General features: G+C 54.3%; 1 protein-coding gene and 1 long non-coding RNA gene across 2 annotated transcripts in view; one reads left to right on the top strand and one right to left on the bottom strand.

The window, feature by feature from the left end:
- Nucleotides 1–18279, bottom strand: part of KCNK3 (potassium two pore domain channel subfamily K member 3) — a 38254-nt gene extending 19975 nt beyond the window's left edge. Inside the window, 1 exon segment of the mRNA XM_038561008.1 lies at nucleotides 17997–18279. Coding sequence (XP_038416936.1) covers nucleotides 17997–18279 — 283 coding nt within the window.
- LOC119869823 lies at nucleotides 1902–10240 on the top strand. The gene is made up of 3 exons (XR_005372238.1): nucleotides 1902–2036; nucleotides 5118–5225; nucleotides 9632–10240. It is a non-coding gene; the product is annotated as an uncharacterized LOC119869823 (long non-coding RNA).
- Nucleotides 18280–18553: the final 274 nt, after the last annotated feature.

The following is an 18553-nucleotide window of genomic DNA, read 5'->3' as shown; positions in this document are numbered from 1 at the left end:
CCTGCACTTGCCTTTATTCACATGATTAAATGCCTGTCACTGCTCCCTCCTCCCCAGTTCAAAACAATACTAGCTGACTTTTATATAGTGCTTACTACGTGCCACATTGTTCTAAGTGAGCTCGTACATGTTCCTCTTTTCATCCTCAAACAACCCTATTTGGTAGGTACTATCATTATCCCCATGTAAAGATGCAGGAACTGAGCCTCAGCTGGGTTAAGTGACTTGCTCAAGGTCATACAGCTAGAACATGGCCAAGGGAGGCTCTGCTCATTTCTCACTTCTCCCATTCAGAGGAGGAGAGACTCCCTTCTCAAGCTGACCCCCTAACTGCACTCTGGCCCAGCCCTGGCCTCTTCCTCCTGGCTTCGCTTCTGGAGGCACACCCTCCCTGTCCCCATGCCCCCCCACCCCCATTTGGAGGTATTTTCAAACTAAGCTCTGCTAGTGTCTCACTATTGGCCTCAAGTTTTTTCAAAAAGAGAAGGGAGGGAGACAGGCCCAGCATGCTCTTTCCTCGGTCTTAGTACACTGGCCCCCACGCCCCCTGGAGAATTGCTTCCCCTCTCACCCCTCGGTCTCCCCCCACTTCACCAAGACTACTCTTGCTGAAAACCTCAGGAATTTCCTGAGTCCCAGACCTAGTGAGGTGGAGCTGTGCTAGCTACACAGCTCTCTAGGACAAATTAGAAAAAAAAAAAAAAAAAAAAAAAAAAAGGGTCCCTCTGGGTGGATGCAGCCTCTGGGAGTGCATAGCCTGGTGAGCAAGCTGAACTTCAGCTTCCCAACCCATCAGCCAGATTCTACTGGACAGTGCACAACCTGGACAACCACACATGGTGGTCTTGAATGTTGGCATCCTTATTACTCTTCATATTCTGGCCACACTCAGCCCTCATGTCCAGTCTTCCTCTGATTTCTTTCTGGACACCTCCCACTCCTGCTTCTGCTAGCCCTTTGCAGTTTCATCTGATGCACCCTGATTGTAAGAGTGGGCCAGGACTTTGCCTGAGCTGCTCTGATCCTGGCCCCCAGGGAAGACCACCAAGATATTGCCTCCAGCTCCACCCCAGACTCCACCTGGCTGAACTAAGATACCCAAGTCTGGTGTGACAACCTAAAAGACGACGTTCTCCCTGATGTTGGCTCTCTCTGTACTGCCCAATTCTTGTCAGTGTCCTCATTCCTCAGTCAACCAGACTGAACACCTTGTCTTCCTTTCTTCTTTTTCTCCCACACCTGGCCCCAGCCATTCCTTCTTCCTTTTTTTTTTTTTTTAAAGATTTATTTATTCATTCATTCATGAGAGACACAGAGAGAGGAAGAGACAGAGGCAGAGGGAGAAGCAGGTCCCTTGCAGAAAGCCTGATGCGGAACTTGATCCCAAGACCTGGGATCACACCCTGAGCCAAAGGCAGATGCTCAACCACTGAGCCACCCAGGTGCCCTGCCATTCCTCCTTCTTATCCTGTCCTTTCCTTCTGTTCCTTTAGCCACTGCTGTGGTCCTGGCACTCTCCCTTTTCAGCAGCTGGGCTTGGGCAGTGGTTCCTGACCTGCACTACCCCCCCCCCCCCCGCCCCGGCAGCTTCCAATTCCTTCCCCCAACCTTCCCCACACCAACTTCCAGACTATGCTCCACTTTGCTCCCTGCTCAAAATGTCACTCCTATGCTCAAAAACCTTCCGTGACTCCCCATTGCCTTCAGGGAAAGAAGCCCAAACTTTCAACCTGCCTTTCAGTGTCCTCTACCATATGTCATATCTCTCTGGGCTTAACTATTGCTCTGTAGCTGAGGAAAGCGTTTTGGAGCTAACCCTTGGCAGTGCTTTTCCATAGCTGAGCTCTCTGGAAGGCTGCCAGGGAGGAGGTGGGCAGGGGGAGGTGCTGGGGCAGGGGTGGCTCTGCCCTCGCCGCCCCCATGCCAAGCAGAAGCCTTTTAATGGGCACCAGCAGCCTGACAGCTGCCCTGCACCCCGGGCAGCCTGGATTAGTGCTCGGCCAAGCTGAAAATGTGGAAGGCGGGTCTCAGGGCAGGTGGGTAAGAGACGGAGGGCACTGAGGAGCCTCTGGCAGACTGGAGTTCCCCGCCCAGGGAGAAGGCAGGGCTTCCAGGGAGTTTAGTGGAACAGAGGAGGGGGCATGTTTGAATGGGGAGCTTAGCCAGGATTCCCTCCTGCTTGTGTAGCGCTGCAGTTTCTTGCTCTTTCTAGTATTGGACAGTTAGGGAGGCAGATATGGCCATCACTCTCCTTCTCAGGAAGCTGAGGTTTGGGCAGGTGAGGTGACTTGGTCAAGGTCACACAGCGTGTGCATCAGAGTAAAGATGGGGATGTGGGAGTTTCTGGGGTGGGGGTTTCCCTGCTGCCAGCCCACCTGCTCGCCCCAGGCCGGACCCAGCCTCTCAGAGCAGCAGGAACTTCCTCACCATCCAGTGAGGGGCTGGTTAACTCTGGCACCCCGTGGCGGGGGGCGCCCAGAGGAGGGGCACATCTTGCCCTGCTCCATTCCTGGCCCAAATTGGCACCAGCACCTGGGAGGGGCAGCTGGCCAGCCACGTGCCAGTGTTACTTTAAAAATAAACCAGGGAAGAACGAGGCTTAAAAATAACCCCGGGGATGTGTGAGGAGCTAATTACTACTGCAGCCCCCTGTCAGGACTTCAGGGAGCGTGGGCCCCCTGGTGCCTGAGTGTTGGGTCCCCTCTGCTGAGCTCTTCCAGTTGGGAGCCAGGTCACAGCACAGCCAGGGCCAGGCGGGGCCTCAGAATCTGAGGGTAGGAGCTGGAGATGGCTCTGGGCATCCTGGACGGCCTCCTTCATCTCGGTCAGGACACGGAGGCAGGGGCAGGAGGAGATCACTCAGGCTGGCCAGAGAGAGCCACGTGCCCTACATCCCATCTCGCAGACCCAGGCTCCCCCAACCCCCCCAGAAAGTTGCAGATCCCCCACCCTTGGCAGAGGGTATGAGGGGATCCTGCAGTGACAGTGGGATGGGGGAGGGGGACATGGGGCCCAGCTGAGGATGCAGCTGAGGACAGACTTGCAGGATCAAAGAGAAAAAGCAGAGCTTACCCCAAGGAGGGAGGCAGAGGCCAGGACTGCTGGAAGCTGACAGAAATGATCAAAGGACAGAGATGGATGGGAAGGTGGAAGCAGATGTGGGGAGCAGCAGCAAGGGGAGACAGGCAGCTGGGAGCTGGCTGGGAGGCTACTGTACCATGAGCAGGGGCTTTGGGGTCAGCCGGGCCTGGAGCTCCTGAGCCGATAACTGTGCTGGAACTTGGACCTCATTTGCATAATGGACATAATGATAACTTCTCATGGGCCTCCGCAGGGGGCTAGTGAAGCATTTATGAAGAGGCCTGGGGACAGGGAGCTGCGATGTTCTCTCCCAGCCTCTCTTGGAATCCGGTCCGCCCCATCCACCTCCCGCTCCCCAGATAGAAAAGTAGCCCCTTCCACCTTCCAGAACGGGCTGTGGAAGGCGGCACTGTGTTTTCACAGTCAGTGTCTCCCACGGCCACCAGGCTGCCAAACGCACCGGTTGTTTCCCTGTGGTCATCTGACTTGATTTCCCAGCAGCAGCTGGCAGCTGACAGCTCCCTCTCTCCCGAAACAACGCTCTTGCCCTCCAGGTTCCTCTCCAGGGTCTGGTAGACCCCCTTTCCTGCTCCCTCTCCCCCGCAGTATTGGGGATGGGGTGGGGGTGGTGTGCTGCCCTCCCCAGGGACTTTTCTCCCCCGCTCTCCCCTCTTTCCAGCTCATCCCATCTCACTGGGTGACTTTAAATATTATTTCCATCTGATAACTCCCAAATGTGTTCCCTGGAGCTCCAGACTTGTCTATCTCACAGCCCACAGGGACTTAGCATCTCAAAATTAACCTGTGTGTCTAAAAGAGAAGTCTCATCTCTTTACCAAACCTGTTACGTTCCCTGTTTTCTGTCTCAGACAATGCTTACCCTCCATCCAGTTGCTCAGGTCAAAGCCCATCCTTGACTATCCTCTTTCCCTGATGCCCACAGCCATCTTCCACCCTCCTCTCCCCCATCTCAGGCATCTTATCCTGCATCAGGTCCAGCCACTAGGCCCTGATGCACACCCCCAATCCACACCTGCTCACCACGTCCACAGTCTCCCCGCATCCAACCCACCCTCATTCTCTCAGGACACTGGAAGCTTCATAGGTCTGCCAGCTTCCCTCTTGAACTACAGCCACCTGACTTCCAGAGAACAGCTACGGCGATCTGGTAAAAACTTCAGTCGTATCACATAACAGCCCTGCTTAAAGCCTTCCAGGGACTTCCATTACACATTGAGTAAAATCCAAGCTCTTGACCATGTGCTCCATGGTCCTGAAAGCCCCAGCTCTTCTATGCTTGCGCCTCTAGGCTCAGTACGCCTAGTCCACTGCCCTTTCTGCTCCTGTTTCTCAAATATGCCAAACTCTGGCCCACCTGGGAGCTTTGCATTTACTTCCCTGCCCCACACCCTCATCACAGGCTCTTCTTGATTTTTGCATCATAGAGACTCCTCCTGGGAAGGATTGTCCATCCTTCTCTCTGCCATATCCTCTTGTTTTTAAAATATTTATTTATTTATTTTTAGAGACAGAGAGAGGGAGGGAGAGAAAGAGAGAGAATGAGCAGGGGAGGAGGCAGAGGCAGTGGGAGAGAGGGAGAGAATCCCATGCAGACTCCCCACTGAGCACTGAGTAGGGCTTGTTCCCACCACCCTGAGATCATGACCTGAGCTGAAATCAAAAGTCAGATGCTTCACTGATTGGGCGACCCAAGGACCCTACCACATCCTTTTGTTTTACTGTCTCCTGGCACTTGGTACTAGTGAGATGATATTTATTTGTGATCATATAACTCAGTTTATTCACTACCTACTTCCTCTGAAATGTAGATACTGTGAGGACAAAGCTGGGACTTTGGGACCTAGTATGGTGCCTGACTCATGGAAGGTGCTCAGGAAAATGAAGGGAATGGAGGGATGATTGTGTGGTTATTGAGCCAGTGGAATGGGCCAGGAGGCTGGGTCTGAGAGAGCCAGTTCTATGATTGAACTGCTGGTGGCTGGGGAGGGTCACGTTCTATCTCCCTCTGGCCCCAGCCCTGGGTCTCAGTCTCCTCATCTGGAAGAGGGAAGTTACACCAAATCTACAATTCTCAAAGAATCCAAAGGACCCCAGGAATTGCTGCGATGCCATCCAGTGCCAAGGTGAGTCCTTGTTCTGCATGACTATGCTGGTGTCAGCACTCTGAACTCCACCCCCTTTCTAGCCAAGGCTGAGGAGGATGCTTGCCATGGCCTTCGGGTTGGCCTGTGTATGTTCTGCAACAGGGAATCATGTGATGTGCCATAAACATTCTGAGATATTAAACTCTTGTGAGGACCCAGGAGCTAACCCTGGCCCCTCAGAGATCTAGCAGGTCACTGGTCTAGGTGGGATGTTGAAAGTTGGTCCATGAGCAGGACTTTAGCTCCCAGGGCCCTGAGAGTCTCTGAGCTAGCCTAGAGCCAGGATTGCAGGACTGGCCACCTGCAATACTGAATATTTGGAAACTTGGATGTTTCCTAAGTGCTCACCCAGGACCGGCTCAGGTCTAGAGGCATCCTGGGAAAAAGAGTGTCTGCAGCCTCTCTCCTGGCCACCCCCTGTCAGACAGCGCTAGCTCTCAGCACCACGGCTGCCTCCCACACCCCACCCACGACTACTATGGGAGCTGTTGGCTGTGGGTGCCGCCCTTTCCGGTGGGAGGCCCCTGCATTCCAGCTGTCCCAGGGGCTGGGGCAGTGGACTTGCTCTGCTGATAAGCGGGACCTCCGCCACAGTCAGAAATGCTCTCTTTCCAAAAGGGGTGACTTGGAGGTCCTGTACAGAGCTCTATTCTTGGGGCTGGACACAGAGGAAGTCCCTCCAGGGCTCAGCCAGCATGCATGGGGTGAAGTGGGGACATGAGTATAATGCTGGGTAGTGCGCTTCTTAGGAGGGCTGGAAGTGGAAGTAGAGGCCAGGAGTAGGTTCAACAGAGAACAGAGATGGTCAGAGCTATAAGGGGCTCAGACACAGCAGCCCAGTCCCTCACAGAGAAGGCCGGGGGCAGGGGGCATGGGACTTGCTGTGGGTCTCTCAGGCAGGTAGGAGCTGAGAGACAGTGGAGGGGATTGTGTGTCCCACTTTCCTTAGCTCAGCTACAGGAGGAGAAATCATTAGTCATGGCTCAGAGAAAGGACACGTAGCCCACCTCTGTGAATCCGGTAGCTGACCCTGAGGGACAGGCAGGGGACACGAGGGCCTCTTTAGTGCCCAGGGAAGATGAGTGCTTCCAATTCTGGGGTGCTGAGCTGGGCATGACACCCAAGGGGAGGGCTGCCAATGAACTTGGGTCTAGGTTTCTCTCTCTCTGGCCCTACCTGGAAGTGGACCCAAGACCAAGAGCCGCCCCAGAGGGTCTTACCCTGTCTAACTCTCACTGTGGAAAATCCATGATACATACTGAAAATCCGTACTCACTGCAGAGTGAGCCACCTGGCTCTGCCAGACCAAAGGCCCCCATTTGTTCCCAGGTGAGTGATACTCACATGACTAAGGGGCCTCCCTGGGGCTGATATCTCTTCCCTGGGGTCGAGGGCAGCCTGAGAGCTAAAGCTGTGAAGATGGAACCTGTCTCCAGGGCCCGACTGAGCCTCTCAGTCCTCTTTACCTGGGGGTGGTGGGCACTGGGCCTTCTCCTGGGGCCACCCGCTGACTCTTGCTGTCTCTGCCACCTGGCTTACCCTAGGAGCTTTGGCCTGTGAACTCTAAAGAATCTTCCTTAGCCACCCCTCGAATGTTTCTTAAGTCCCAAGGAAACCCAGAAAGAAAATGCTAGCCGCGGGCTGGCAAGTGGTCCAGCCTCCGAAGTACAGAATGCTGATTCTAATGATCTTTTTCTCTCCTGTGCTTCCCAAACCTGGCTGCAGGTCCCTTCATAGGGGACTATTTAAAACTTGCAGGGCCCCGGGCTTAGTTCAGGCCTAATGAATTGAGTCCTAGGCCCAGGCCCTGACACCCATCACTCTGGTTCCAAACAACGGCTGGTACTGGGACAAGCTTTCTCCACTGGGGTGCAGGGCCATCTTACCTGTCCCTCCACACACCGGGGAGCAGGCAGGTGGCTTGCCCAAGTTAGCCTTGACACAGCCCCCTCTCTCACTCACTGGCCACTCCTAAGAATCATCACTCTGTTCTCATTTCTAGTCTTAGGTTTCCATCCTGCTCAGAACTATGGTGTTGACAAATGTGTGAGACTAAGACCACCCCCCCAATACTCCCTCCAAGGGCTGACATGCACTTCTACAAGGCCCCCACATCCCTGCCATGGGAATAACCCATGTTCAGCCACTGTCTAGGAGGTGAGGGCACCCATGTTCCAAGGGGAGAGGGTGGTTTAGGTCTGGGGGGTCCTGACTTGACTCCTGCTCCTGTATCACTGCCTTAGGATTGTAGGAAGTGGCTTTAGGCTCCCCAGTTTGGTTTCTTTATTGGCAAAGTAGGAATAATGATACCTGGGTTGTCAGGAGCCTCAGAAGAGAGTCTGTATGACCAAGGGCTTTCTAAGCCAAGAGCAGGGCGTGCTTTACCCATCCCCATTCTGCTGCTTGCCAGCAGTGTGCCTTTGCGTGCATTCTCTAACCTCTCTGAGCCTCAGAGTCCTTGTCTGTGAGATGGGGATTGTAACAGTGGCCCCGTCGCCCTGAGGATCGAATGTGGTGATACACATAATGGGCTCAATCCAGAGAAACCTCCCAGCAAATGGCAGCTTTGGCTTCTAACCGTGGAAACTGAGGCAGGCTCTGCGGGGAGTGGCTGCTCCACATCAGGTCTAAGACCTGGAAGAACAGCCCAAGGCAAACCCCTCTGGGTGCCTCCATCTGAGGTTTGCTCCTGCCTGTAACTGCCTGCCCCCAAGGTCCCGGGGAGCTCCTCTGCACTAGCAGGAGGCCTGGAGCCATCATGGAGGAGAGGACCACTTCCTGTCTGAGAGCCTGGTGTCCTTCTCTCTGGGCGGTTCTACTGGGGCCTGACACAGTTTGGGTCTCTGGAGAGAGCCCCCAGACAGTCCTGTGGCTGGAGGGCTGGAATGTGCCTCTTCGGAAGTTTCTGAGATGGTTATTTCTGCATTGGAGCTGTGGTCAGGAGGCCCTACACATTCTTGAGGAGGGACAGTGAGTCTGTGCCAAGCTGGGAAGCCTTGAGCAGAGATGAAGGGGTCTGAGAGCCAGTGTCTGGGGTTGTCCATGAAGGAAATATCCACACAGTATTGTGTGACAGTATCTTCTCCAGCTGAGTGCTGCCCCCAGGGCTCCTGCATTCTATCCATAAAACTGGTTTCAGTCTGGGCTCCAGAGTGGCTTTGTGGCCCAGAAAAGGAAGTGTGGTGACAGGAGTGCGGGAAGCACTCCCAGGGGACTGAGGTCTGCTGGGTGACCAGGGCGAAGGTGAAGGGAGATGGTCAGGATTCAGGTTCATCACCCCCTGGTCCAGCTGGAATCCTGGGGGCGCCTACTAGTTCAGCTGGGGTTATGAGGGAACCCATGGGTTCAACCAATGTCAGGAAGGCACTTGCTATCCAACTAAGGTGATCCACTGCTTCAGCCAGGGTCACGAGGGCACCCAGTGGTTTGACTAGGAATATGGGGGCACCCACTGTCAGGATCCAGGCAGGAGAACACAGGCTGGGGACTGCACTTCCCTCTTTCAGTGCCTGTGCAACCAGGTCCACCCACCAGGGTCCAGAAGTCAGCCCCTGGAGGGGCTGCCCCTGCCACTTTCCTTGGGTACACTCATGTCCCATGCTGTTTCCTCATCTAGAAAGTTCTCACAACCCATCATCAGTCACCTACCAGAGTCCTCACTCCTCATTCAAACTCCCTCAAGTGCTACCTGCTACAGGAAGCCTTCTCAGCTCCCTATTCTGTGTCACTCTACTAGGACTTAGCATATATTACATTCAACTTGTGGTTTCAGGATTCCACTAGACCAGAGGCTCCGTGGGGAAGGAGCTGGCTCTTGGTCATCTATTCTTTCTGTGCCAACTATAGCGCCTAGTACTCGGGAGATCTCAACAGTATTTGAAGGTTTAGGAGTCCCTCTTCTAGTATTTGGACTCTCCAGGCTGCCCCCTGGAAGGTCAAGAAATCAAAGAATCTCAGGGTTGGGAAGAATCTTAAAAGCCATTTATTGTAACCCCCAGTCTGATATATGGATAGTGTGACGATCTTTTTTGACACATCAATCTGCTTAGGTTAAAGCCCTTAGTTATAAATCAAATGTTAATTTAGAGGTTGCTGTGAGGCATTTTGTAGTTGTAATTAAAGTCCATAATCAGTTGACTTTAAGGAAGGGATATTATCTTAGATAATCTGAGTGGGCCTGATTCAATCATTTGAAAGGGTTTAAGAGCCAAGCTGAAGTTTCCCTGAAGAAGAAATTCTGCCTATGGATGGCAGCTTCAGCCCATGCTGGAAAGACTTCCAGCTTCCTAACGGTCTACTCTACGGATTTCAGACTTGCCTAGCAGCCACTATCACCATATAGGCCAATTCCTTGTAATATGTCTCTTAATATGTATCTCCTACAGGTTCTGCTTCTCTGATGGAACCCCAACTGATACAGATATCCTCTGCAGCTTGCCCACCCAGTGTTTTCTTGTATGCTTCCTGTGATGGGAGAGGTCACCAGCTCACAAGGCAGCATAGTTCATTTTTGGTCAGCTTCAACTCTAACAAGTTACATTTATATTGGACTTGATTAAGTCTTTATATGAACTTGACCCACTGGTGCTGGTTCAACCCCTTGGGCCCAATAAGCCCAAGGTTGGTTCTTTTATCTTGTAGCAGCCCAGCAGATATTTGAAGGCAGCATGCATGCTCTCCACACTTGTCCGTGCCAAGTCTCCCTCATTTGGCATGCTGCTCCCCTCCTCTGACTGTTCCCCAGGTTGTTGATGTCCATCTTAAAGTCTGGCTGTATTCCACGCCATTGCTGACAACAGGATGAGTGTATCTAGTAGCCATAGGATCACGGGCCTGGAGACCTCCATTGTCCTTTGCTGTATGGATCCCAGCCCACAGGAAGCTGGGGCTCTTCTTGAAAGAAGAAATGAGGGGCACCTGAGTGGCTCAGTGATTGAGTGTCTGCCTTTGGCTCAGGTTGAGTGTCTGCCTTTGCCTGGGGTCCTGGGATTGAATCCTACATCAGGCTCCCCACAGGAAGCCTGCTTCTCCCTCTGCCTATGTCTCTGCCTCTCTCTGTGTGTCTCTCATGAATAAATAAACAAAATCTTCTTTGAAAAAAAAGAAGAAATGACACCAAACCTCTCTTAATGGTGATTGGAGGCTGCACTGCCCCTTGGGATTTGGTGTAGTCACCATGAGGTCGGAGCCAGTAACCCACTTGGACATTTAATCTCGGGCACACATCTTCCATGGATCTGAGGAGCTTCCCTGGCAGATGGGGGAGGAATAGAGGCCAGTTGAGGACAGCAGATGCCCGTTTGCATGCTTCTCCATGGGGCAAGCCCTTCTCACTCCTCTCCTCCCTTCTCCCCACCCACATGACCACACAGTCTGTGGGTTCAATGCCTCGTGAACCCCACAGTCTGTGGGTTCAATGCCTCGTTAGCCTCCATGGCTGGTTCTTGTGGGGCGAGCCACAGCCTCTCTCCAGACTCAGAGTAGGGATCCACCAGCTCTTATGCCACTGGCTCTCATATTCCACAGCCAGATTCCTAGGGATTTTTCGAGCTCTACACATTCTTGTTCTTAAAACCATAGTCCACACTTCAAGTCTATTCCCCAAAGTCATGTCTCCAGGTTGTTTAGATCCTCACTACTCAAAGTGAGGACTATGAATCTATAGCATCATTGTCCCGGGGGTGGGGGTGGGGGCTTGCTAGAAATGCAAAAATCTCAGACCCCACCCCAAACCTACTGATCAGAATCTGCATTCAAACAAGATCAACCAGGTCTTTCCCTGCACAGTAGTGTTTGCAAAGCATTAATGTATCCATACTGCTGAGCAGGACTTCTTTGGTTCCCCTGTGGAGCATCTCCTCTGTACAGATGGGAAGACTGACGCATTCCAGGGAAGGGTCTGCTCCTCCCACGAGTTCAGGGGCAGCAGAAGAGAGAGAAAGCTGGAGGGTTTGTCTAAGGGGGGAGAAAGAACCCTGTTTCTAGCTCCCAGGCAAGTCTCCTGCTTTGAATTCCCAGCAGCCACGTGCCCCCTCACAAAGGGGTCCTGTGTGTCACTGGAGGAAGAAGGGGGACGCAGGAGCAGTGAGAGGCCAGCTTTTGTGAAGGCAGAAGGTGGGAGCTTGGCCGAAGCCTGGCAGGGGCCCCGGGAGGCCACCGGACCAGGAAGACTGGAGCTGATGGCTCTAGGTGGCAGCTGCGGCTGGCTCTGGGAAACGGGAAGGTGAAGGTGTGACATGCGCAGTAGCTGGGGTGGGCTGGCTCCAGGTGTCTCCAGGAGCTGCCTGGGAACCACCTTAGCAGGGCAGTTTCTGGACAACGAGGAAGTGTGGACCAGCCAGGAGGCAGTGGCATCACTGGGACCCTTGACTGCTCTCTCTGCAGCAGACAAGGGTCTCAAAAGGCATTTGTCATGTGGCTCTCTGAGGACTGGAGGCTAACAGGAGGGTCAGGAGGGGACCCGGGGCAAGCAGAAAGGCTGGCTGGCAGCTTGCTCTCTTCTTTAAGAGACTGCAGGGCAGGGGGGTGGGTGGCCGGCAGGAACACCAAGTGAGGCGTCAGTAAACAGGGCTTCCAGGCAACTCTGAAACTAACTGTTTCAGTGTAGCCTTGGCCATGTCCCTTCTGTGATCTGAATTTCAGCTTCCCCTTCATAAAGCAAGAGGGTTGGAGCTAAAAATCTGATTTCTCTTTGGGCTAAATGTTCTTGAGGGCTTGAGATCCTGATGCTGAGGCCATCACTGAGTGTCCTGCAAGGACCCCGGTATCCCATCCTGCATCATTTGTGACATTCACAGAAGGGACAGCAGGGGCTCCTTGGAGGGGAGGAGCCGCATGGCTCTGAAAAGATACTCCCTATGGCCCTGGGGGTAAGCCCTGGCGCTATCATTTTATATTTGTAGGATCCTGGGCCAATTTTCCACTTCTCTGAGCTTCCCTGTCCTTGTCCTTAACAGAATGAGAGGCCTGCCCTCCCAGGGCAGCGGTGGGAGTGCAGGCTGTGAGGAGTGCCCCAGATGTGGCCTGAGATGTTACAGACACATGTCAATTCCCTGCATCCGTCCTGAGGCAGCGATGGGGCAAGAGGGAGTGCCCATCTGGGTCTCTGAGAATGTTCTCCGTCATTGCTGGGTCTCTTCCCTTGCTGCTGGCTGACTGCAGGGAAATCACTTTTACTTTTTTTTTTTTTTTTATTACAAAATCAACTCACAGATTCACCGTTTGTGCTGCCAGCTGAAAGCTGTTTATAGTGGTGATTTGCACTACACTCATCTGTGCTTGTTTATGTTTTCTTTGAAAATACTTATTGTGTTTTTCCTGTCCCCACTCCGGCCAGGCGTGTGTCTTCTATTTCTGGTCCTATTCTTGCCCCCACTCCCTCCATGTCTCCGGCCCCAAACTGTGATGTGAGGGAACTGGACACGTAGGTAGGAGGCACGACAGTCACAAGGACCTCTGATCAAATATGCCCTCCTTGTAGATGAGGAAACTGATAGTCCTAGAGGACCAGCAAGTGACTTAAGTGGAGCCAGAATTTTTGCCCCCTTGCTCCAATCCAGGGAAGGTCCTTCTACCACTGTGAACCTCGCCATTCCTGACTGGTCTTCTGCAAGGTCCGTCTGCTGAGAGGAGGGAGCATTGCCCCTGAGCTTGGATGTCAGGCAGACTCCAGGCATGGGTAGGATCTGGAAAGCCTGGGTTGGGGGAGTAGGATTAGGAGAATACAGGGAAGGGTGTGGCAGCCTCTGGTCCCCAACACCACTGTCCCCCACTTGTTAAGATGAGGTAGCTGTATTCTTGGTAATCCTTGGGAAACCAAGCAGTTCCCTTTTGTGAGGGAGTACTAGTAATAATACATGAACGATAATGTTAATTACACTGATCATTACAGATATTGCTTATTAAGTACCTACTCTGTACCAGATATTTCCTTTATATTATCCATTTCATTCCTGGGAGGCAGATATTATTCTCCCTATTTTGCAAATGACAAAACGAGCTCAGAGAGACTAAGTAACTTGTCCAAGATCATATATAACTAGTGGCAGGGGGCTGGGGGAGGTGAGTGGAGAGGCGAGCTGAGGGATGAACCCAGGCACTCTGGCTCCTAAGCCAGAGCCTGCCTTCTTAGACCACCACAGCAAAGGCTTGTGCGGTCCAAGCAGAGGGGTGGCCTGTGAACAAGGAGGAAGGAAATGCTGACCGAGCATGGGCAGTAGGACTATTCCCGGCTGGGCTGCCCCTCCATCCCACCCCAGCCAGTCAGCAGAGGACTGGGAACAGTGGCGTGAAAAGCAACCAGAGGTCTTGATGCTAAGAGAGATGATGGGTCGTGAGGAGAACAGGCTGGAGCGCTGGAGAGAACTCCAACGGGGGCACCCAAAGGCCTTGGTTCTAATCAGGGTTGTACTTGCAACTTTCTGTGTGACTTTGGGCAAGTCACTCACCTCTCTGGGTGTTTGGATGATTGCTGATGTCTCCTTTCACTCTTTTATTTGAGGACTCTAGGATATATTGGGTGGCAGGTCACTACTGTACTTTCCTCCTTCTTGGAAAGATGTAAAAAGTACAGGTTCCTTCATGAGCTGCCTGCTTGAATTCACAACCTAATGACTCCCAGGCCACGTGGTGGGTGATGGGAACCTGTGCTCAGCTGAGAACAGGCCAGAAGCTGAGGAGAGAGCAGAACAGAAGGTTTTCTGCCCCAGCTCCATCAGCTGATCAGTCACCTGGCCTCTTGTTGCCTTAGAACCCTGAGGATTACGGGGGCCCACATGGGAGAAGAGCACCTGTGAGCCCACGGCGGTCTCAGGGAGAGCCTGGTGCTGGGCACAGCTCTGCCACATGGTCTGGGTTGGTCAGGGCAGGGGGTGTTGGGGAGCAGCAGGCTGGGTGCAGTGTGCTGGAGCAAGAGGAACTCTCCTGGGAAGGACTTTGCCAGGGGAAAAGATAAGCCTTGGCTCCCCGGTGCCCTAGGATACAAGGGTCTGGGCTAAGTTCTTGAAGTGGTGAAAGCCAGGGCATGGGAGTCAAAGAGGCTCAGTTGAATCTGGGCAGGTGCCACACTTTCAAGTCACAAGGCCAAGCATGAGTCATCTACACAAAAAGCGTTAGTTTCCTCTGCTGAAAAATGGGGGTAATAAGGGTAATAATGCCCCTCTTGAGGGGTTGTCAAGAGAACTGAACGAGAGCGTATAGAGCCTGACCAAGAGTAGACAATAAATGGTGGCTGTTCCCGCTGCTGATAATAAGAACAAACAAGAGGCATCCTGAACGAGTGGAAGGAGCAGAGGCGGGGAGTCAGGTTTGGCTAACCTCTGGCTGTGTTACTCTTGTCACCTCTCTGGTTCCTTATCTGTAAGAGGAGGGGGTGGCACTAGCTGATCTTGAGTCCCCTTCCAGCTCTGACAGCCTCCAGGCTATGAATAGATGGGGCTGGGGCCCCGGAGGAGTTTAATGACTCAACAGCCAGAGAGGTTAAGCTTTCCCAGAAAAGAGTTTCCATTTGCGTTTGATGAACTTAGGGCACAACAAAGAAAGGGTTTCCTGGCTGGGAAGCCAGGGATGAGGAAGCTGGAGGAATCCTTGCAGCCCATGGAGACTGTGACTAACCAGGTGAATGACTAACTCAGACCCTGCCGACCCGCAACCAATCAGGGCCTGCCCGAGAGCGCCCTGCAAGCTGGCATCACTGAGCACGTCCTGGCCATGCCAATTGCAGCTGGCTCTGGGCTTCCCAGCATATGGAGGCAGAAGAAGCAGCCAAGAGACCGGCAGGGAAAGAGCACTGGGCTTGGAGTCAGAAGACCCAGCTTCTTGCTCTAACTCGGCTGCTCACCAGCTGCATGACTTTGGGGAAGTCCCTTCCCCTCCTTGTCTCTCCATGCCCTCATCTGTGCCATGGAGCTGATAATACCTGCCCTGGCATCTTTCCTGAGCGGCAAAGGCTGAGACTCAAGAGATGAGATGAGTGTGCGTTGTGATCACTAAGTGGGAGGTTCTGTCATTTTTCTATCCCAACGTCCCAATGAGTCAGGAGACCTGTTTCGGTCCCCAGAGGGGTCAGGTGGACAGAGGATGTTGCCTCTGGGTTTGAGGTCACCATCAGTTTCATATAGGGCCCCTTCCAGCCATCAAATCACAGCCCAGACAGGCTTGTCTTAGAGCAGAGCCCCTGTGGACGGTTTCCAGCCAGATGGTGTAGCCAGAGAGAGAGGTGACAAAAAGCCAGGGATGGTTGGGTGAGGCAGGAAGTGGGCAGTGCTTTTCTGCCCCCCCCCCCAAACCAGGGTGGTGCTTTAATGCTGTCTTTCCTCTTGCCCAGCACTATATCAATAAATATCACCAAAGGCACTATGTCTGCGTCTACCCCCAGCTTTTAGCATCTGTCTGCGTGAGGACTACAAGCACTTTGGGAAAAGGCAGGGATGGAGGGGGAAGAATGATGTCCTTTCATTTCTACACACCTTAAGCTCATCAATAGCATTCTCTGAGTGCTCATGTGTGCCGCAGGGTACTGTGCCAGCACTGGGAGAACAGAGATGGGAACCACAGGGCACTGCCCACATGGAGGTTAATTGCAGTGTGGTTAAAGAGACAAAACACATCCCCTAAAATGTAAATAACTGCGCAAGAGAGCCCACACTGTGTCATTCAGGTTGTCTTGACAGTGAGTCCTGCAGTTGTCTAGAGTGGTGGCCTGGGATGGTCTGGAAGACTTCAAAAAGGATCTGGGATTTGAGCTGGACCTGGAAGCTTAGCTTGGACAAGACAAATAGAAGACAGAAAAAGGTGTGCCGGATAAGCACACTTAAAGTGTTCTCAGGAGACGGTATAGCTGTCGTGGAGAGATCATGTCAGTAAGAAGTGAGAAATGAAGTTGGAGATAGAGCCAGGTAGGAAGGTCCTTATCATTTGGGATAGGGAGCATGGACCAGATTCCACACCAGCTGGAGGGCACTGAGGGCTTCTGAGAGGGTATTGGTATGGTGAGGGCTGCACTTTGGGAAGATTCTTTGTGGCAACATTGTCCAGGGGAGCTTGCTTCATGCGGGAATGAGGCTGGAGGCAAGGTCAGCTGAGTAGTTACTGTGGAGCTAGGGACCACAGGACCAAGAAAGGGGACACATAATCAAAGGCACGACTTGTGGGAAGAAGCGGAAGGCCTAACTTGGTGGTTCAGTGCTTCTGAAACCCTGGCAGGTGGCAGAGAAGTGAGAGAGGGGAGGCTCCTTTCTGGGCAGGTCTAAGTCTGACTATTCTGCCGTAAACTCACAGGGTCAGCAGGACCTAGAGGTGCCCCCATTTGGGCCACATCCAATCCTGGGGTCCTTTTCTTCCTCTTCCAAAAGCAGAATCTGGAGACTACATAGCAGAACTCCCCATGGACCCCAGAGAGGAGTGGAGCCTCGGGACAAAGTCTTGCAGTGGATAGACTGCAGGAGCAGTGTCCAGTCCTGCTTTTTACCCCCTCAATTCCTGTGGATCCCAGGAAAACACTGCCATCTTGTTATGGGCTATGCCAAGTGGCAACGAGCCCCTGGGAGCTCAGCCAAGGCAAGGAGGGGGACCAGAGAGAGGAGAAGGAATGGGAAAGATGGAGGCCTGGAGGCATCCCAATGGGCTTTGGGGGAAGGTGGGCTGGGAGCATGCCAGCACTGGGAGGAAGGCTTGAGATCATTTCAGCCAACCCCTCATTGTCTGGAGGTGAGCCCAAGATCCAGACAGAAGGGACTTGCCCAAGGTCATATAGCAGGAAAAGTGATGAAGCTCGGCTGGAATCAGAGACTTGGGAGCTGGTGAGGTGTTTACTCCTATCTGGACACCTCCCAATAGCACTGGAGATTCCTTTCCTGGATATCCATTTGTGTGCTTTGTGTGTGCATGCCTGTGTCTGCCGTGTGTGTGCGTGTGCGTACCTGTGGGTATGTGTGCCCGTGCCTATGTTGTGAGAGAGTCTGGGCATATGTGTGGCCTGCCCCACCGCTGTTTGGAGAAGAGAACTGAGGCCATTCCTGCAGGGTGACTGTTTTCCTGGGACAGCGGAGAAGGCAGACAGAGCTGGATCTGGCTTCCAGCACCAAATCTGCTGCCCTAAGAAAATTAAAGGCACTGGCTGGCTGTGCCCAAACTCTGGGAGCTGGACACACACACACACACACACACACGCACACGTACATGCGCGCACACACACACATACACACACGCACACCACTCCAAGCAGCACTCACAGAGGCAGTTAGAGGGTGTTTTAGGCACCCAGAGTAGGCAGGAGTGCCGCGGAGTGCCAGAGTACCTGCATCCACACGTCTCCCTGGAGCCCCAGCCGGTGTGGACACGCCAAGGTGCGGAAGCCCATCTGCCAGGGACACGGAGTGGCGCGCTCCCCGCCGCTCTACACTCAGCTCTGCTCCAGGGCCTGGCCCGGCCACACCCCTCCTCCCCAGCCTCCGCGAGCCGTTCCTGCCCCTCTCACACACTTCAGAGTCCCCTGAGGCCCTCGCGCAGCCTGGCAGGGACAAGTTAGGGCTGGCCCGGCCGGAGAGTCAGGTCCGGAGCCAGGAATCGACGCCTCCCCCGAGTCCCGTCCCTGCGGGGCAGACAAGCCAGGTTGAACTCGGGTTTCTGGCAGCGCGGGGTTCGGCGCCTGGCCCCTCTCCGGGGGATCCCCCCAGCCCTCGCCGTCTCGGGACTACCCCGGGACGCGGCGCCCAGCCCCGGGTCCCCGCCCCCCCGTCGGCGAGTAGTTACCGATGGTGGTGATGACGGTGATGGCGAAGTAGAAGGAGCCGGCGAAGCGCCACTGCACGCCGGCCTTGTGCGGCTTGAGGCGCAGCACGACGCGCTCGAGCTCCTCGTAGCCGCCCTGGCTGAGGTTGTAGCGCGCCCGCAGCTCCTGCTGCCGCAGCTCCAGCCGCTGCCGCTCGATCATCTCGGGCTCCGACTCGAGCGCGTCGAAGACCGCGGCGCCCACCAGCAGGTAGGTGAAGGTGCACACGATGAGCGCCAGCGTGCGCACGTTCTGCCGCTTCATCGTCCCGCCCGAGCCGCCGCCGGCCCCCCGGCGCCCCCGGCCCGCGCCCCGGCCCTGGCCGCCGCTGCTGCTGCCCCGGAGGCGGCCTGGGGCATGGCTGCGCTCGCCGCTCCCCGAGCCGGGCACCCGCTCCGCGCCCTGGGGCCGCCGCCGCCAACGCCGCCGCCGCCGCCGCCGCCGCCGCCGCCGCCGCCGCCGCCGCCGCGGAGCTGTCCCTTCAGCACCACCCACCGCCCTCCTCCGCCCGGCCCCGCTCCCGCCCCCCGCCCCCCGC

The sequence above is a fragment of the Canis lupus genome, chromosome 17, assembly GCF_011100685.1.
Source record: "Canis lupus familiaris isolate Mischka breed German Shepherd chromosome 17, alternate assembly UU_Cfam_GSD_1.0, whole genome shotgun sequence".
In the NCBI taxonomy this organism is placed as follows: Eukaryota; Metazoa; Chordata; class Mammalia; order Carnivora; family Canidae; genus Canis; species Canis lupus.
This window is presented reverse-complemented; position numbering and strand designations above follow the sequence as displayed.